Raw genomic sequence first — 19,079 nt, 5'->3', positions numbered from 1 at the left:
ATTCATTCGAGTCGTCGTCAACTTCCTTTAATTCATCCTAAAACCTATCGATCGGGATCATTGCCAGCCAGTGGAGCCATCCACAGGACCTCCGTGGCCAGAGACCGCACGCGACCGAGTTTCGTACATCGAATGTCAAACGCGCTTTTCTGGTCGAACGGATCATCATGATCGTGGTCGCCGTTGTCGCCATCGTTGGCGTCTTACAGTTGCGGCAGCGAGGAGTATTCGCCGGAACGATTCGTTAGGAATCGAACGGTCTGTCCCGATAGAATGTTCGACAGCCTCAAAGAGAGAATGAGTCACTACTGCTCGAGACGAAAGATACACAGGTGACTTGTGTCGCATAGCGGACAGATCGCTGCGCAGAAAATATCCTATCTGATGAGAACTTTTTTTTTTGTCTCCGTGGTGCATGACCACCACCGCCGCCAGAAAGCCATGGAGCTTGCCATGTGCGCATCGAACAATTAACTCGACGCTCTCAGTCGTTGTCCAATCTGAATGCCACCGAAATGTCAAGTGACCCTGTCGTTAGCGGAACTGCAAATAGATTAAGGTCGGTGCCCTGAAGTGGACTGCTTGGCAGGTCGACTGACTGCCTGACTGACAGACCGACGACCAACTCACTGACCGGGCATTGTAGCATCCGTCGTGTTTGTTGTAACAGAAGTCACCACGGCAGGCGTTCCGTGGAAACCTTCCGGAAGATCCGTCGTTCCGATGTGAAACATCCGCCGGCGAGCACGAAATCGAGAGGTCTCGAACTCCCGTCGGGGAACGAGCGGAGAAGCGACGGATCGAACGAAACGACTCGGATCCTCTGAACATCGGCCTGAGAGAGCCGTCGAGAGCATCCACCAAAAACGAGAGCTCGTCCGAAGTCGAGTTCATGGAAACATCGAAGCATGAACTTAACATAGTGACTCGACGTTCTACTGACCATACCGACTGACGCAGCTTGCTCCTGAATGTATACAGATTTCTGCGGAGGCTTAGAAGCAATAAGCACATTGCTCCGGTAATGCTGACGCCGAGCCACCAGAAGATCCAATTTACACTGTCGTCAACCGGGAGGGTTTTGGGGCAGCTCGTCCTCGTCCGAGACGAATGTGAGAATACTCCCTGGAGTCACAACGAGTATAGCTGACACTCCGACGCTTCAGAATTGAATACGAACCCTCCCTCACTCTATCACGTTGGCAGAAGTCCCAGTGTCATCACTAACCTTCCTGAAAGCTCAGCTCGGGCTCTAGTCCGGATCGGGTTATATGACGAAACGGAGCACAGAATATAGCGTCTAATTGAAATACGGTCGCAGGCAGTGGAAGAGCGTCGTGAGTGAGTTTTGGGATCTGTTCGGTGCAGCCGCTACTGCCGCGGCTGCTCCCTTTTTCTTCCTTCCGTCGAAGACGATGTTGGGGAAACACAACAACAGACACAGTCCGATAGAATTGACGACGACGACGGCTACTAACGCAGCGGCGGGTAGTAGGGTATACGACGACGACATCCGTCCTCAAAACAAACCGATCCACCATGAGAATCAGAGAGAGAGGGGGAAACAGCACGCGCGGGAGTTTTGAATTTTACAGGGTGCTAGGGTCCTGCGTGAGCGGAAATTGAGAGCCCCCGTTTAGGTCTCGACGACTAAGCAAGTCTCCGTAGAGATCATTCTAGTGCGGGGAATTTCGGGCCATTACATTAAGGTTCTCAGGGACAGATACGGATCCAGAAGAAGTTTTCCGTCTCCTTGATTCCTCCCGCCCGACGCTCTTCCTTCATCTGAGAACTCACAAGTTCCTCGATTGCGTCCTCTTCCTTCTCATGCCCTGCGCGATCTCCCGATGTCACCTCTTCGATAAGTGAGAAATCTTGTTGATCGACTGACAGTCTTGATGTTGATTGTTCCGGATCGAGTGGGCATTCTTTCCGCCAACCCACTCGCCAACGAGTTTCAGTTTACTAGATGCCGTCAGTGTGTCAAGAAGGCGGCGCGGCGATGCTCCTCAATTCCGCGCAGATCGAGTTCCCATTCGATATCGATGAATGGGATTTCTATACCAAAACCTCGGTCCAAACGGCGTTCTCCGCCGCGTCGAAGCCCTTCAGGATTCCGCTGGAGATATCAGGCATTTGTACAGCGGAATTCCCGTTGAGCGCTCTAGCATTAGGTGTTCGCATGCAAGATACACGATGTGTCACGGTGAATGAGGTTCGAGACGCATCCAACGCTCGAGAAACTGTAGCCATGCAGCGGCCTTCCTGCGAAGTTGAAATTCAGCGCTCCTGCTCTTTCCTCTTCTCCCTCCCGTTGTCAAGAAGGCTCGGTCGGCTGGGGAAACGATTGTCGTGTACGCAATGGCGATCCGCGCTTCTCGTTCGGTCGTGAGCATGCTAGATTGAGCGTACGATTCTACATACGTACGTTTGACCATGAATCGACTCTTTGGCGAACCCATACGAAGAGTACGGCCCGCAGGAGCAAAATCTTTCGAGGGAGAGTACAGACGATGATGTTGGTGATTCTTGCTTGGTAACCAGGCTCATCCAGTGGCCATCCATTTACCACCTTTTTCCATGCGCCCCATGGGGATTCTCGCGTCGCAGGCGTGTTTTGCTCTCGCCGAAGGGCAATACGTCCGAGGAACTCGAAATCCCCTTCATCCGTCCCATTATGCTGTCCTTTAAATCGGGAGATGACGTCTAAAGCCTCGGGGGGAAGTCATGTCGAAGAAGTTCCATCAGAGTGACAAGTTTCCGAAGCATCGGCTGGACTTCCGTTTCCCACAAATCGAGCCCCAGTGAATGAGTGAATGAAGAGCTCGCATTCCACGAGTTATGCTGATGTCAGGACCTCGAGAACCTTCGCGACCTGGTCCAGATGCTCCTACGCTTCGTTGGCATCGCCTGTGTCCGGACGGTCGTGCTAGTTTCTGCTCCGGAAGCCTCCCGCGACGGGAGAGCTCATCAAGAGGTAAGCACTGAGATAGACGAGAAGGAAGTCAGGATGCTCCATCCACTCCAGTGGACACGTTCCAGGAAGGTCCGATTTGGCTGATTGAGACAGCGGAGTTCCGACTGATTATCTACAATCTTTCAACTAGTATATTACGCGAGGCGTACACCTGTCGGAAGCTCACTCGCACGATGCATCCCGGACTCCCCGGAAAGGTCCCTCTCCGGTTTAGGACCGTTACTCGCTCTTATGGTACGGATCCAACACTCGAATAAACATTCACACAATTTTGCAGGAGATGCCGCTTCCAATGAGGATCGGAACGGACGGGAGGAGGCAGTCGCTCTTTTGTTTTTTGAGTTTCATTTCAAAATTGCGTATGTATAGCTTGAAGATATTCAGCAGTCATATTCCTCCGGAGTTTTTCCTTCTGGAGTTCAGTCTCCAGATTATGATGCCGATACCGAGCCGAACATCCTTAACCCGAGTCATCGTCGCTAATCTCGTGCCACATTGTGTCCGGCCCGTGCGTTTGTCGTGGGCTTGTAGAGCCAAGCGCACACACTTCGGAGAGCTCCGTAGGCCGCAGGTCGCCCCTGTTATCGAAGCACACGAGTGGATCCGAAATTCTTGGAGTACGGCTTGGCTGCGGAGAATGACTCCAAGACGAGGATCCGATATCCTGTTGCAGCCGTGGATGGAGACTTTCTTCGAACGATCATGACGAACCCCTATGCTGAGAGCATCGCTTCGGTCGAACTACAATGGCCAACTTTGATCATCTCCATAATCGTCAATCCGTGGCCGCCTTTGAAGATTTCGTCCGTGAACCCCCCCGAATTTTGGATACTCAGAACTCTCGGACTCTTCAGGAGCCGTATTGACTCCATCTGCATCGATCAGCGCTCGGTGGTCGAGTCCAAAGCTCTTCAATTTCTTGAAATTTTCTACCAAAAAGGCGAAGCACTCAGAATCAGACTAGCTCTTGTATCCCTAGATGGAGTTTGGAGGATCCTCGCTCTCAACGTCCCGAATGAATTGGGCCGAGCTTCCTGCTTGCCATCGAAACAAGAATTGCAGATTCGTCATCCAACCGAATGTGAATAGTAGCGAAAGCCCGGTACATATGTTTTCGCAGCCCTAGAAGAGCTCTGCAGAAGATGGTCAGGATTCCAGGAGAGGAAAGCGACGCGCAGGACACACACTAGCTCGATGGTCGTTAGGGACTGTACCGATGATGAGATGGTACTCAGCGAATCCGGCTCATCAACGGTGCAGGCATAGGGCCGTCAAGCTCGGCATCGATTCGATAAACGTCTCGCGCTCGGACAGCGTGAGATGTCGAATATTGAATGAAGGCCATCGTGTACGCTCCCGCGCCTGTGGGGTATCCTCCGAGAGCGTCAGGTCGAGATCCTGGAAGGGGCAAACACCAAAAACATGACATGATAAGAGCATAGCTTGGACAGATCGCCGAAGAGGAAGAGAGGTCATGACGTCAGAGAGAAGCCTGACCGGTTCACTATCTCAGGAGAAGCCGGAGTTAGGACAATTCATTCAATATCCAGCCTCTAACTGGGATGAAAAGGTTTAACAGTATAGAAGGGTCTTCCGAGAGTCGGAGGCCCTATCGCGAGACACGCCTGTGAGTTTAACTGATGTCAAACAAACCCGCTTCCTTCGAAGCCCAGGTGGGCGGTTCGCCAATCCACAAGCCCCGAGCGGTAGTTGCAGCATTATCGAGGAACCCCTAAGTCGACTCACCCTTCGAGATCACCCTTCGCGATACCAATTCGTGCAATGTTGTAGGATTGCCAGCGCCTGGCTCGGGGATCGAGTGATCTCGATCCTCGATCCCTGCAGGTCGGCTCCGTCCTTTCTCAAGAAACCGGAACCGACTCTGAAGGGATCAGCTGAAAAAACTGTGATCGTAAAAGCCCCATGCGGATGTGTATACAGAGAGTAGTCAGGATCGATATTCACCGCTGGCAATCCGTTTCTCCCTTTACAGGGGACTGATCGAGTAGCTTCCAAGTTGATGAAGAGCTTGTCCCTTCAGCGGCATCTTCCCCAAGACCTGACAAGAGGAATGCAAGCTCGAAGTTAGGTCGCCGTACACTCCCTCCTTGATCTCGGCCCGAAAGGGCGATTGATTCGTCCATGAAGCGAGGGGAAACTGCCTGTTTCTATGCGAGTCAGGGTGATTGAAACTACCTGACATAAGATTTTTCTCGCCAAAGAGCTCGTAAACGGAGGCTTTTATCGACATGCGAAGGCACGAAGCTCTGAACTACACGAGAGAAACTCCTAGCCCGTGACCGCCCCTGCTGGATCGCACATGCGGTCCCAGCGCTCCCAATCAAGGATTGACCCGCCAAGAAGAAGATTGAAATCCACTTTCGGAAGGCACACCTCACGAAATGGCTCCCTCTAAACTCCGTCGCTCGTGATGCTAGAGTATGGGCCCCGAGAAGGTGCGTCATCAGTTTATCAGATGTCCGAGAGTACGGGATTTCGAGAAGTTTGGACCAGTGTCGCATTTGAAATGAAACCGAGCGCATTTACGTAGGTGCGTCGAAATCGATCTCGGAGATCATCAGGATTGATTGAAACTCACCTCTCACTCAGAGGCCATGGGGCCCGGGCAAATAGCAGGGAGCAGGGAACTCCTGGCGAAGAGCATGTCGCTATCGAGGTAAAGTGTGCATGTCGCCTATGGTGTGCCCGTGCAGATCTTCCGCGGGCAGAGTGATCACCGCGGGCGCTTCGTCTCTACTCGACGCCACGCCGCGGCAAATCGCTGACATTCTGCTCAGAAAGTCGGCGACGGCCTAAGTGTTCATTGGATGATCGTTTCCGCAGATCATATGGAACGGAGATATTATACGCGTTCCGTCCGACAGATCCTCAGAGAAGATTTTCTCCGCGAGAGGAATGCTCAATACATTCAGGATGGCAGAACGCGCGACCGGCGTCACTACCCCCGATCGGCAATCAGCCGACTCGAGAGCAGCGCCGCCGGACGGAATTCCCTCGAAGTGACCTGGAATAGCTCGCTCGTCAGGATGAACCCACCAAGGAGTCGCGACTTCTGACCGACAGCTGGCTCCCCAAGCATCAACCGTTTCCGTGCATCGAGGCTCCCCAAGGAATCGGGGGGCTGGGAAGGAGGTTGTTGGTACGGAACGTTCTGAGTTCGGTTCAGGCCATCATTGTGGAAGTCATCGCAATTCAAGAATTGCGAGCCTGGGGCTCCTTAGTCTCACGATCGTCTCGAGAGATATAGACGGTGGAATGAGCGAAATTTTCGCAGGGAGTTTCTTGAATGGGGGAGAGACCGATTCGGGATGTCGCACGAATGTGGTTCGTTGGTTCCGTTTCTCGAGAGCTCGTCAAAGCGAGTGGAGATCAGAAGGGAAGAGAACAGTGGCTTTTTCCTCCCGATTTGAAAGACCGAAGAATGAGTCAATGTTCAAGGAAAGCTCGAGAATTCGCCGGAGTATGAGAGACTATCCGTATAGACCTTAGACTTTACTGCAGCTCTTTCCTCTGGAGTCTTGTGACCAAAATTCTTGAACACACCTCCATTCCTCAGGTTTGTGATTCCTTCTAAGCGCGGGACCCCCTCCGAAGTCCTCGACTATGCTCGGACTTCGTTGAATATAGTTCCGAGCGTACTAGTCGGTGGCCCGGCCAGACAAGGAATATTTTCTTGTTTTTCATCGAATAACCCCTTAGTATGTATGTAATGCATAGTGAGAAATTCTGACGCACTGGTGTTGGTCGATACTCTAGCAAGCTATGATACATCGAATATATTCTCACAACATCACACGTTTCCCCATCACACGACCTTCGGGATCCCCGAGAGCGGGATCCGGGACCCCAGAGGTCCCAGGACTTTCTTTCGGGAACCCCTGCCTATCCCGACCACTCTACCCTTCACATGGAACGGGATTTGCCCGTTTGAAGCATTCCACAAGTCTCTCAATGATCCGCCGAAGAGGAAGAATCGTTATGAAGAGAAGCTGGCCTTCAATTGTAAAACTTCAACATTAACATCAATTATTAACAATTAATCTTCAAATTATGTAAATATAATTATCATATTCCTTCAGAGGTTGACTAGCTTCATGTGGAGATCATCGTCCTGTTACCAAACCGGTGACCTTGACACCGGGTCTTTTCCGCGAATATCGTGAGATAGAATTCCCGCCCATCCATCTATCGTTTATCATGAGCTTGTTGAGCCGCGGACACAGTCTCGCGACAGCTTTGAGAGAGCTCTTCGTTATCGAAGCACACGAGTAGATCCGGAGTTCTTGAAGAAAGGGCTGAGTGCGGAGAAAGACTTCTAGACCTGAATCCGTTGTGCTGTTGCAGCGGTCGAGGCTGAACTTCTTCAGACGATCATGATGGAGCCCTATGCTAGCGAGTGCAGTATCTGTCAAACTGCAGTCGCCAATGTCGATCGACTCCAGAAACGTCGATCCGAGGCCGCCTTCGAAGGTCTCGTCCGTGAAGCCCAACGCACCTTGGACACTCAGAACTCTCAGGCTCTTCAGGTGGCGTATTTTGACACCATCCGCATCCGTCAGCGCCTGGCAGTCGAGCTCGAGGCTCTCCAGTTTCCTCAGATTTTCTATAATCCAGGAGAAGCACTCAGAATTAGGTTTGATTCTGGATGTCAAGATGAACTCCCGGAGGTCCGTGAGGCCCGAGAAGTCCCGAAGGATTTCGATGTTGTACTCCACAGGCCGCAGGGCTAAGGACCGCAGGTTCGTGAGTCTCCCGAATGCCACCAGCGATTCGGGGGCGAATTCTCGCCGCGAGAAGAGATGCACTTGAAGCGTTCGCAGTTTCGGGAGTCGATCCAGTTGCGTCAAAGACTGACTGGTCAGCTTCGTGAAGGCTATGCCCAAATACTCCAAATTGGGATTTCGGGATATAAGTCCCAGCAGATGGTAATCTTTGAAATTGAGAGCGAGATCGAGATACAAGTGCGTCAAGTTCCTGCAGGCCATGATCTCGTCGTATGCCTCAGTGTTGAGCGCCAGGCACATATGTAAGCGCAGCTCCCGAAGAGTTCTACAGAAGGTGCGCACTATTTCATGGACTGAAGCGACGAATAGGTCGCACTTCAGCTCGATGCTCGTGAGGGATTGCATCGATGTTGAGATCGTCCTTAGCAAATCCGGGTCATCGACGCGGTGAAGAGACAACGTCTTCAAGCTCGGCATCAATTCCACCAATGTCTTGTGCTTGTCCCTCGACCAACATTCGGACAGAGTGAGATGCCGAATATTGAACGAAGGCCAGCTGGTGCGCCCTTGGGCCTTGAGAGTATCCTCTGGGAGCGTCAGGTTGAAGGAATCTGGAGTGAGGCGAAAATATCATGTAGTCGTCGGCTTCCCAAATCTGTATCCATCGGCCGTGCGGGATTGATTCCCACCGGGACCGTATGGGAAACCCTCTCGTATATTGGAGGTAGAAAAAGATGGGACTATCCCAGGGAAGAGAAGACCCAATTCATTCCTTCCGGGATATGCTTGTGATTTGAGCGTGTACTACACACAGGCCGATTCCGCGAGAGCTAGGATCAGCGTCGATGCTAGGGTCCGAGCGGCGAGGACTACGAATTTCTTATCGACTCACCTCGTGAACGAATTTCGAGCGTCTCCAACTCAGTGCAGTGCTCGAGAATAGTGCACAGCAGACTGACTGTGAAACTACAGTTCGTGATCTTCAGAAGCTGTAGGTCTCGGCCGACCTTTTCCCAGAAAGCGGAACGTACTTTGAAGAGATCCGCTGAAAACGATTATCGTGATAGCCCCGTGCCACCGATTTTTTCTCTCTAGGGCTGGAAAGCTTTCTGGAGCGATCTTTACCATTGACGATCCGGATGTGCCGATATCTCCGTCTGCTTGTGATCAGAATTGGGATGCACTCGCTCAATTCTTCTCCTCGGACCACCAAGCGGAAATCTACGAGTGAGGCCGTATATTCGGAAAGTCGGCGACAAAGCAAGGCGGTTTCGAGTCGATCAAACGGATTTATCTTCAACAATATCTTTTCCAAGAGCTGGGGATGGAAATGCGAGCCGTGAGTTTCTCAGCGACGCGAGTACCCCGAACTCCCGCTCAATGATCATATAGTTTATCTCAAACATAGGTGAGCCCGTGCCCAGCGAGTTTTCTATGATTCGGGGGCGTCGGGATTGAATCAATCTCACCTCATCTGGGAGCTCTTCCATTGTCTGCTTCCGGAGAGTTCAGGGCTCAACGCTCATCGGATAGACAGAATCTCCGGCACGCGAGATTCGTCTTGCTTTACAGCTCGGACCTGGTGATTTATGGCTTCACGCACGAGAGTACGGTCATTCGAGCTCTGCGGGACGAATTCCCCGCAGGCAAATTTCCCTAAGCTCGAGTCTGAACTTTCTAAGGCTGAGTCTGAAGCTTGACGACTTGAGCTTGTTGAGAAATTGGGTGGAGGACCGGTCCGATCGTAGCCCTAGCATTTGTGGGAACCCGCTCTCCGGAGCGTCAGCGTCGGTCAAGAGTGATCAACCCTCGCCCTGGATGTGGGACGCGATGGGGCAGTGGCTGGGGTGCGGAGGAGCCATCGATCGGCACTGGATCGAGCAATGCTATCGCTGCGATCGTCGATGACACTCTAGTGACCTGCGGATCCGTATCCAAAATCGAACCTCGGGCTGGAGGAGAACGTATGCTTCAAGCGGGAACATTTTGCGCCTCGTCTATCGCATACGACTCGAGGCGGGACAATTTTGAAAAGCATCGTCGCAGGAATATACAGGCGGAGCAGATGTATTTTAGTCGTATGCAGAGCAAGACGTTCCGGCGACCCCTCTCCATTCGGGTCAAGCCTGCCCGACCTACGGCCTCGGAACACGGCTCAAAATCGGCCTTTTCTGACCTCTTTCACGGATATTCATTTCACGGATATTCATTTCACGGATATACCGCATATTCTCCCGAGGATGAGCGAAATCGCCTTTCAGTTCTTTTGTACCTTTCGTAGCAGCCCGCAGAAAAAAGACCATAACGCAAGAGACTCCCGGAAATTCTTCGCCCTTAGGACCCGACGAAACTCGACCTTCTAGCTGGCGTCGTTCCCAACTCATTGCCTTGTCAAGAATTGTCCCAGACCATTTGCCCTCGTCCACATGCTGCGCGTGACCGGAGTCTGCCATACATGCTGGCTCATCACCAGCTTGAACATGGAGCTTTAATCCCGGGGATTAAATGCGGCCACCCAGCCGACGGCAGAGCTTTGCCTTCCCGGAATCCGAACTCACAGACCACATCGAGAGGAGAAGTCGACTTCCGGGAAAGAAATGCGCCCAGAATGCTATCATCGGGAATTCTCCGAGTGTCTAGGGAAGTCCGTTCATAGATAGAGGGTGTGACGCGTCGGAACGCAGGAGCTCATGTGTGTACATACAATGTTCCCCCGGGAAATTATGATTCCCTTTTTTCCAGTCGATTGAACCAATTACCCGGTCCCCTGGGTGTGACATGACGTCGGGTAATCATGCGAAAGAGAGCCAACTCGCGCTCATGTGATGCAATAACGGCCGTCGTGATGGAAATCACGGAGAAGAAAGTTCAGGGTTTTCAAGTCAACGACTCATTGTATTTACACGCGTTTGACTATCTGAACAACGTCTTCGTCACAGAGAACATGTTCTTTGCCGACCTTTTGTGGATTGTGCTTCACGCTGGAACCCCAAACGAGAGCACACTTGAACTCTTTGATTAGGGTACGGTGAACCTTATCACAAAAATCTTCAACGGTCAAATGATCCCGGGTCAAGATAACTGGCGCTTCGTAGTCGGGCAGCTGTCCTTTCGGCTTCGTGTAACTGGAATCGGAGGCTAGAAGTGAGACGCGGAGCGAGATTCAAGATCAAATCCTCTCTGACTGAATTTACGGAGGAAGACGGCACAAGTACGAGAGTTCTGCGGACAAGTTCCGAGGAAGATCACGAGGATTCCCCCCAACTGATAGGCGATACTTACATTCGGATCAACTTCAAGTATTCCCAGGCCTTCTCCAAAAGATCATCGAAGTTCCAGCGATGATGCGCCGAGATCGGTACGCAGTGCGGAACTTTATAAATGATGTCAAGTTCCTCGATAGAGATCTGATCGATTTTGTTCAAGACGTAGATACACGGGATATAGATTCGATTTCCTTCGATGACATCGATAAAATCGTCCTGAGAGGCGTCGTATTTGAGAACGACGTCGGCATTGTGGATTTTGTATTCAGACAAGATTGCCTTCACAGTTTCGAGATCAAGCTCGGTCTGAGGCACGAGGCATTGAAGGTTGACTCCACCTGATAAAACGGAAGAGATCAGCTGGCATTGTTCGGGACTGAGAGGAAGTATTCTAACGAGACCCGACAGAGTCCGAGACGCCATCTCTAATCATCTTGAAGCAGAACCGGAAGGGCGTACCTTTGTCTTTCTTACGGAGGGTTATCTGAGGAACGTCTTTGTTGAGTCGGATACCGAAGCCTTCCAATTCTCGCTCTATGATCTTTTTGTGTAGGAGGGGTTTCAGAACGTCCAGGACGATGAATATCAGCGAGCACGTTCTTGCCACGGCGATGACTTGACGACCTCTACCTTTTCCGTCTTTCGCTCCTTCGATGATACCGGGCAAGTCGAGAAGCTGGATCTTTGCTCCCTGATCGAGTTCGAATGATTAAGTGCGTGGATAATAATAGTCATGATCTGAAAGCTGCTCTCCGCAAATGAGCACTGTACATGGGCGGTATGCGAACGGATATCCAACCTTGTATTTTATGACTCCGGGCACAGTTGTCAAAGTTGTAAATTCGTAAGCAGCAACTTCGGAATAGACGCCCGCCAAGGTATTCAATAAGGTAGATTTTCCCACAGATGGGAAACCTACGAAACCTATTCGGGCGTCTCCGGTTTTCGCAACGTCGAATCCTTCTCCAGTGCCTGCGGAAAATCGTAATCAGCGGCGTCCACCGGACCGTGGGTAAGGGAAAAAATTCCTCACGGAACTCGACTTACCGCCGCCACCTCCTTTCGGGGTGAGGAGCTCACGTCTGAGTTTGGCCAGTTTCGCCTTCAAGAGACCGAGATGCCCCATAGTTGCTTTGTTTCGCTGGGTTCGGGCCATCTGGAGAGAGAACGATATCAGTGAAACCCTATACCACCAAGGATCGAACGCCCATGAATCCCATCGAGGGATTCATTCGACGAATCTCTGAGGACGTCTATATTGCCCGAAGAGCTCTTGGGTGGGCCTAGAAACAGCAGCCAACGTTCCGATGTCCGCGAAGACTCAGGTCTGACAGAAAACATGAATACGGTTCGGATGTCTGAACGCAATGGCAAACTTTTTTTCGCCCGGGAAAATATTCGATTTCCCCGGAGCGCGGGACGTCGATGCTCAGCTCACCTCGGCCTCTATCTGGGCGATTTTCTCCAGCGTCGACATGTTGTAGAATCACCCCGGGAATGCGGATGGTACGATTTCCCACACCTCGGATCAGTCGAGAGGAACACACGTTGTCTCTTTGTTATGCGGTCCCAGCGGTACGACTTGTTCTGTCGACTAGGCAAACCCAAAACAAGAAAGCTCATATCATCAGAGTGCAAATGATAACATTTCTTAACGGATAACCTTCCAGAATGAGGTGTTAGATAAGCGGCTTCGGATTGGACTCAACCTAATCCTATCGACCGGAGACGTATCCCCGCCATGAATTGATCGCTCGAAGCTCTTAAGATTAGAACAGCTTCTTGCTGCAGTGCGATCTCCTCGGAAGGCTCTTAAAGACCTCCCACCTCTCCGCGGTGCTCCGTGGATCGCTCGAATCATAAGCATCATTGTGTGTGAGTCAGAAATGCAGTAGTGATGTCCGCAGGATCCGTCGCCGATAAAAGCACCCCTAATTCCCGCTTGTACTCAGAGCTGTAGATCGTTCCTCCGACGTCAAGCGAGCGCCATGGACTTCAGTATACGGAACCTGAAGGGGTTCGCGTCCGACGCGGCCACTGCACTCACCCGAGCTGTACAGGTGCGTGCTTAGTTAGAGTAGAAGTTGCAGACTGAAAATTTGTCACTCTAGAAACCTGCCACGCCGAGAATTTCTAGTTTTACCCCGTGTATTCGAGTTTGGTCTGAGCGAGCTCACAGACGTTCTACGATTCTCAACGATGTCATGACTTCGCGATGAACTCCTCCGATGGTGTTCTGATCGAGCTCTAACCAATGTCGTCTCTACGGCCCGTCCAATGTGTAGTAGACGGACGACCGCTTACGGCTATCTATCGTGAACTGCTGGCTCTGGTCGCACATCGTACAAATGACGAATTATTCATTGCGACTGGGCATTCTCACAGAACAGACAAATTCCGATGCAGACGGAGAGCACTCCTGCGATATTCGGGGATCCCGGCACCGAGCAGCACTTGACAGGTCGCCAAGATCGTTTGTTCCTGGTTCACCTATGATTTCCCGGATCTGGAGCTCCCGGGGAAGGTCCCTCGCTGTACATCGGTTGGTTACTGCCCGGACCGCGGAATTCGATCCTGCGCGTGAACTACTATCGTAAAGGTCGCCGGTCTCATCTGAGAGGGTCTTCGATACCCCGAGAGCGGCCCTCACGAGTAGTGGTCGAAGAAATCTCTATCGAACTCGAATTGCGAAATCAGTCGCCGTGTTCGCTGAGTAACTACCACATCAGTTCGGCATTGTCGCTGTTCTACTAGAAATGCTGAGTGACGTTTGGCGTCGTTCCTCAGCGGGTACACCGCTGTCAGACCACATCGAACCAGAATGCTTGATCGAAAAGCCCATAAGCAATCGCCGAGTTTTGGATTAGTGTCTCTGACGATGATCTCGGAACGAGCTCGATTCGCAGAAGTGATGACATTCCGCGTCTAATCGAACGCTTGAGCGCTCCGGATCACTCTCCGATTTGACCTTTGATATTAAAGATGATAAATACGAGTCCTCTCTTCGAGCAATACGCTGACTGGGAGGATGCCGGCTAACATACTTCGTTGGAAGACCGCGTCTCTCGAGTCATCGGCAAGGCTCACTTTTCTCGAGGCATCTTGAGAAGGACAGCTTCAAACATCATGACCGTTGAGAATGGACTACTGAGTACAACGGCAATATGAGCGGCCGGAGGAGATCTCCAGCGCTCGTGAGATTCTTTGAAGTGCGTGGATGGCCTCAGAAGAGGGTCGTTCCATCGCCGGAAATGAAGTACTCTCGAAGTCTTGCCGAGCGAAATTTCTTGTAGGGCCCGCTTCACGTTGAATGGAGACATCATCCCACTCGGGTTGATATTGACGGAGTTTTCATTGCCCTCCATTTTGGATGACAGTAGAGGAAGACTTCAGGGTTATCGAATGTCATGCGGCGGATTCTTCTCCGACGATTCCTTCCACGGCATCCCCAAATCTCCGTCCGAATCATCCCGTCGCGCTAGATCAGATTCTACTCGATCCTGCATATATCTCAATCGGAACGCTGAACATTCAAAGTGGAGGCTCGATGCGAAGGCATCGATCTCGACATTCACTCAATCTCTTAGATTCGTCGCTGGAGTCTTTTTCCATGTCGGGAATGTTCTCCCAGCAGGACCGCCGTTCATGTCCCAAGGGGGAATCGCTCCGAGCCGGAGAACAGCAGGCAGCAATGAGCTCTCGATTCTCTCTGGCCGCGATTGAACCTTCCTAGAAACTTATGACGCAACGAGCTCAGTATCGCTCGTAATCGACTATTTCGTAATCGGATCAGCCTGCGTTCGTCGAGGTGAATAAAGTTGTTCATCTATTCCAGTACACGGAAGAACGGCTGGGTACGGCTGGCCGTACGGAACTGGATGCGCACTTCGAAAGCCTCGCACAAAGATCTGACGATACCAAACACTGGACTGAAAGACTGGTTTCTAAAGCGGAGGCAGTCCTTGAGCCCAACCCGAACGTCCGAGTGGAGGACTATCTCTTCGATAAGGTGACTGAGTCATTGCGAATGACTTTTTGAATATGTCTTCGTGGATCAGCTACATTTGGATAGGAAGCCACCCTTACTCGGGAGAGCTTCGAGAAGGATGAATGGAAAGTCTGAAAGAGAATTTTCCCGTGGATTCCAGTTGGAGAAGAAACGCGAACGACTCAACAATCTTGAAGCCCTGGGACAAGATATGATGGGCGCTGGAGCCGCGTTCGGCCCAGGAACACCTTACGGTGAGCCTGATCTTGGGATTCGGGCCCAGGTTTTCCCCGCTAGCTTTCCGCATGTATTCGAGCTCTCACGATAACCTTCTCGATACCCAGGGAGTGCATTGATGAAGGTCGGCCAGACGGAGAAGAATCTGGGCTCGGCTGAACGAGATTTCGGTCGAAGTGTGCACACGCACTTCTTGCAGCCGCTGAGACGCTTTTTGGAGGGAGACATGAAAACAATTTTGGTAAGCCATAATTGAAGGCTTATAGAGTGAATCGATATCCGAACTTCCACAGAGGCGGGCTCCGAAAGATTCTACCATCGATTTTCAGAAAGAGCGTCGGATACTCGAGAACAAACGGCTGGATCTCGATGCCGCCAAGAATCGACTCCGGAAGGCTCGATCTGCTGATCCTCAAGTAAGTGAATCACTGCGCGGCTTCGTGTTCCGAGTATGATCTCCGACTAAATGGCCCTTCCTGGGCCTTATATTCCTATCGGAGATACACGTTATTCCGAAGGAATTGTTCTTCCGATATTTCCTAGATAATCGAACGGTCCATAATTACAATCGAGAGCGGGTAGTGGATACGTATTTTAACTCGCTGTTTCCACCACATGCCCCCAAGGCGAATGCCCAACAGATAGAAAAGGAGATTCATCAGGTAGATATGATGCAAAACTTAGCGGAAAGACTTTTAGTTCGATTTTCGCACGGAAGCTGCATGGCCCTGAGCACCTCGACGTGATTCGTGAACGATTCCTAGAATTTTCCGCCCTTGGAGGGGAATGCCCTCCAATTGAAGCATAAACCAATGATGAAGTCAACAAAATAATCTCGAATTGTGCGCCGATTCCTTATTGGAGTTCTTCGGAAGACAAATCATTTTTTTCCTTTCTGGAGAATAGTTCCTGGATTTCGTAGTTTTTTTGTGATCTGAAAATTTTGTCTGCAATTCACAGAAACGCGTATGTTTTACCGAGCCCCCTGATTTTTCGGGGGCGAGGATTTCTGAAATGTTTGTTCCCTCGTCGGAAATGTTTCTCAACGAGCTCCTTGCAGGCCGAGAAGGAAGTTCAGCTTTGTCAAGCAGAATTCGACAAGCAGGCAGAGATCACCCGGCTCCTTCTAGAAGGGATTTCCACAACTCACGTATGTATACGCTTGCTTGTTACAATAAGGCAGGGATTCTCCCGAAAAAAAGATCATGAACTCTGCCAGATTCGATGCATGCTAACGATTAGTCCTTACGATCCCTCCGAAGGCGAATCATGTGCGGTGTCTCAGCGATTTCGTCGAAGCTCAGATGGCGTTCTACGCCCAATGTCAGAAACACATGCTGGAACTCCAGAAGGATTTGCGTGCACTGAACATGAATGTGAGCTGTGGTAACGGTTCGGCGGAGGGCGGCAAGGTTTGCGCCTTCCAGAACGTGTTCGAAGGAGGAGTCAGCAGTGCACCCATTGAGAGACCCAACAATAACTCGAATTATAGGAAGGCGAAAGTCCTGTACGCATATGAAGCTTTAGGGAGTACCGAACTCACAGTTCAACAGAACGAGGTAAGGGCGATCGGGCACTTCCACACATATCTCGATAAGTTACCTTATGACAGAACATTTGACGATGCTCTGAATTCTCGGCACAAAGCTGCTGAAGTTTCTAACCCGTGGGCTCGAACCCGAACAGGTGCTTGATGTAGTCGACGGTCCCCCCGACCTGGATCCGGACTTCGTCATGGTGCAGCGTACGGAAACCAAGCAAGCTGGAAAGGTGCCACTGGCCTATCTCGAGATTCTTCTCAACTAGTTGATAGAATACGGACTTGATCTATTCCAAATACTTCACATATATTATGCATCAGTCACGAATGTCGCAACCTCAGCCTGTAGTTGGGCCGCGATTCCTCTCAGTCGCCGGTGATCGAAATAGTCTGGCGCCCCAAAGCCGCCTCAGTATTGTGCAATATTTCTTCGAGAACCGTCTCCGCCACGACCTATTCTACTCGCCTTCCCCTTCGGTTTCCCGCTGTTTCCCAATGCCAGCGAGCATGCTGACTCGCTATTCCATGTAGGTACGGAGCCTTGATCTTTCGCTGCTGAGTGTTTCCACTGAGCAAACTATCGATCCCACTCCCGATGTCCGCGAGATAATCGAAACCATGTCGCTGAAGATACGAAGAAATGAGGATTCAAAATGTCTCTGGGTAGGGAACCCCGATATCTTCACGACGCTGTTCTTCAACCTCATGCAATCAGCGTTTGGATAATCTAATCGAATTCCTTAGAGTAAAAGTGGGCGTGTTCTTCGACAGGGGCCCACTCAGATAGGTACGTCCTCGGATAGAATGAGTTCTTGTTTATCGAGTCTGTTCGAAGGTCCTTCGCTGGAATCACATCGAGACCGCCGCGGGAGTGAAAAGAAAAACGAGTCGGCAATGTTCAAGACAATGAGAAGAACGGGCCTGGAAGTTTATGAGATGACATTCCATTAATCTCTCCTTTTTCTGACGTGAAAACGTCTTTGTCGCAGGCTTTGCTGACCAATGCGATGTACTTCGTCCTTCAAGCATCGAAATCTTGTCCGCTTTTGGAGCCTCATAATTCCGAAACTGCGGAGTTTCGAATTATCTGATCATCACTGGGTTGTAAATTTACGGAGTCTCCAGGTGCAATCGTTTGCGAGGCAGATCTATCATTCGATTTCTACAGTTGATTTTCCTCTTACCCCTGGATTCGGCACGAAAGCGTAAAAATAAGCGCGAATTATGGCATAGTCCATCAGTCTTTCGAATGGAATTCTATAAGGCGAGGTCGGCGAGTGAGAGCCCGGCAGAAGGCAGCAGACATTTAAGAGCGAGAACCTAAGGGTTTCTGTTTATTCGAAGACAACTGCCTAAATCGAGATCGAGTCGGGCTTTGATCATGATGTGCTGGGGGTGAACAAGCTTTCCCGGAAAACCGAGTAGTTCTTCTGGCTTGTGGCGAATCGAGCTTATCGACGATAGATGAGACCCTCAAAAGAAGCTCCTGGCGACAGAAGCGGCACGACGACGCACCTTCGTGCTCAGCGAGTGCGCGTGTCATCAGATTCTGGCTCTCATGGGACGACTCATCAAGAGTCGAGTTCGGCTCCGGCTCTTGCTCCGAAGGTCGCCGTTGTCAGAAATGCCGCTGTCGCGATCGAATCCGGTACAGTGAGATCTGAATTCCTTCATGATGACGGAATCATGCGATAGCCTTACTACACTGCTGCATAGCAACGCGAAACTCGGCTCAAAGTTAACCGCGATCCCTGGATGATGACGACTACGCGCTATATGTCGAACTGAAGACCAACAACATTCATACAATGGGTAGATCCGTGTGGCTTTCGATTCCGGATTTGTGAAGCAGAAAAGCTTCCGAAACTCGATTGCTGGCGCAGTTTTTGATGATTATGCCGACGGAATCCAGGAGAAGTATCGATGCCTTCGAGCCACGGAAACCATCTCTCGAAGAATGATTGGATATCGCAGCCCCGTCGGGCAATCAGTGGGCTCTAACCAGGTTTCCATGGAAACTTTAACCCCAATTCCATCAAAGAGATGGCCGATAGAGGGATAGGTCTATTCGCCATGATTTGACAGCTCGGCAAGCCGACCGCTTGCCGGAAAAATCGTCGTTTAACGTTTTCACGTGAATCTGCGGTAATGTCATTGACACTACCTAGCTTCTTGCTTTTTTTATTGTACAGGAGGGTTTTTAGAGCTGATTGAATTTGAACGTGTTGTCTAGCGATGATTTCTGACCATTTTGAGCATCAGGACTACAGTCGCGGTTCCGGATGAACTTAGGAGTTGGTTGCCTATTTCAACTGTTCGAGGTTTG

General features: G+C 50.9%; 3 protein-coding genes across 3 annotated transcripts; 1 reads left to right on the top strand and 2 right to left on the bottom strand.

The window, feature by feature from the left end:
* Positions 1–7,101: 7,101 nt before the first annotated feature.
* On the bottom strand, positions 7,102–9,212 carry LOC108864781 (F-box/LRR-repeat protein 7-like). The gene is made up of 4 exons (XM_018640984.1): positions 9,192–9,212; positions 8,848–9,040; positions 8,615–8,767; positions 7,102–8,333 (listed from the first exon to the last, which is right to left on the bottom strand). The coding sequence occupies exons 1-4, from the start codon at positions 9,210–9,212 to the stop codon at positions 7,102–7,104; spliced, it is 1,599 nt and encodes a 532-aa protein (XP_018496500.1).
* Positions 9,213–10,596: 1,384 nt separating this feature from the next.
* On the bottom strand, positions 10,597–12,567 carry 128up (GTP-binding protein 128up). Its single transcript, XM_003747256.1, has 6 exons — positions 12,427–12,567; positions 12,036–12,144; positions 11,788–11,960; positions 11,448–11,679; positions 11,005–11,326; positions 10,597–10,847 (listed from the first exon to the last, which is right to left on the bottom strand). The coding sequence occupies exons 1-6, from the start codon at positions 12,463–12,465 to the stop codon at positions 10,622–10,624; spliced, it is 1,101 nt and encodes a 366-aa protein (XP_003747304.1). The 5' UTR covers positions 12,466–12,567; the 3' UTR covers positions 10,597–10,621.
* A 285-nt stretch (positions 12,568–12,852) lies between these two features.
* EndoB (SH3 domain containing GRB2 like, endophilin-B) lies at positions 12,853–17,019 on the top strand. Its single transcript, XM_018640983.1, has 9 exons — positions 12,853–13,048; positions 14,824–14,997; positions 15,137–15,230; positions 15,321–15,454; positions 15,543–15,629; positions 15,840–15,875; positions 16,274–16,363; positions 16,476–16,772; positions 16,900–17,019. The coding sequence occupies exons 1-9, from the start codon at positions 12,977–12,979 to the stop codon at positions 17,017–17,019; spliced, it is 1,104 nt and encodes a 367-aa protein (XP_018496499.1). The 5' UTR covers positions 12,853–12,976.
* The last annotated feature ends 2,060 nt before the right edge of the window (positions 17,020–19,079 follow it).

The sequence above is a fragment of the Galendromus occidentalis genome, unplaced genomic scaffold, assembly GCF_000255335.2.
Source record: "Galendromus occidentalis unplaced genomic scaffold, Mocc_1.1 scf7180000077515, whole genome shotgun sequence".
Lineage (NCBI taxonomy): Eukaryota > Metazoa > Arthropoda > Arachnida > Mesostigmata > Phytoseiidae > Galendromus > Galendromus occidentalis.
This window is presented reverse-complemented; position numbering and strand designations above follow the sequence as displayed.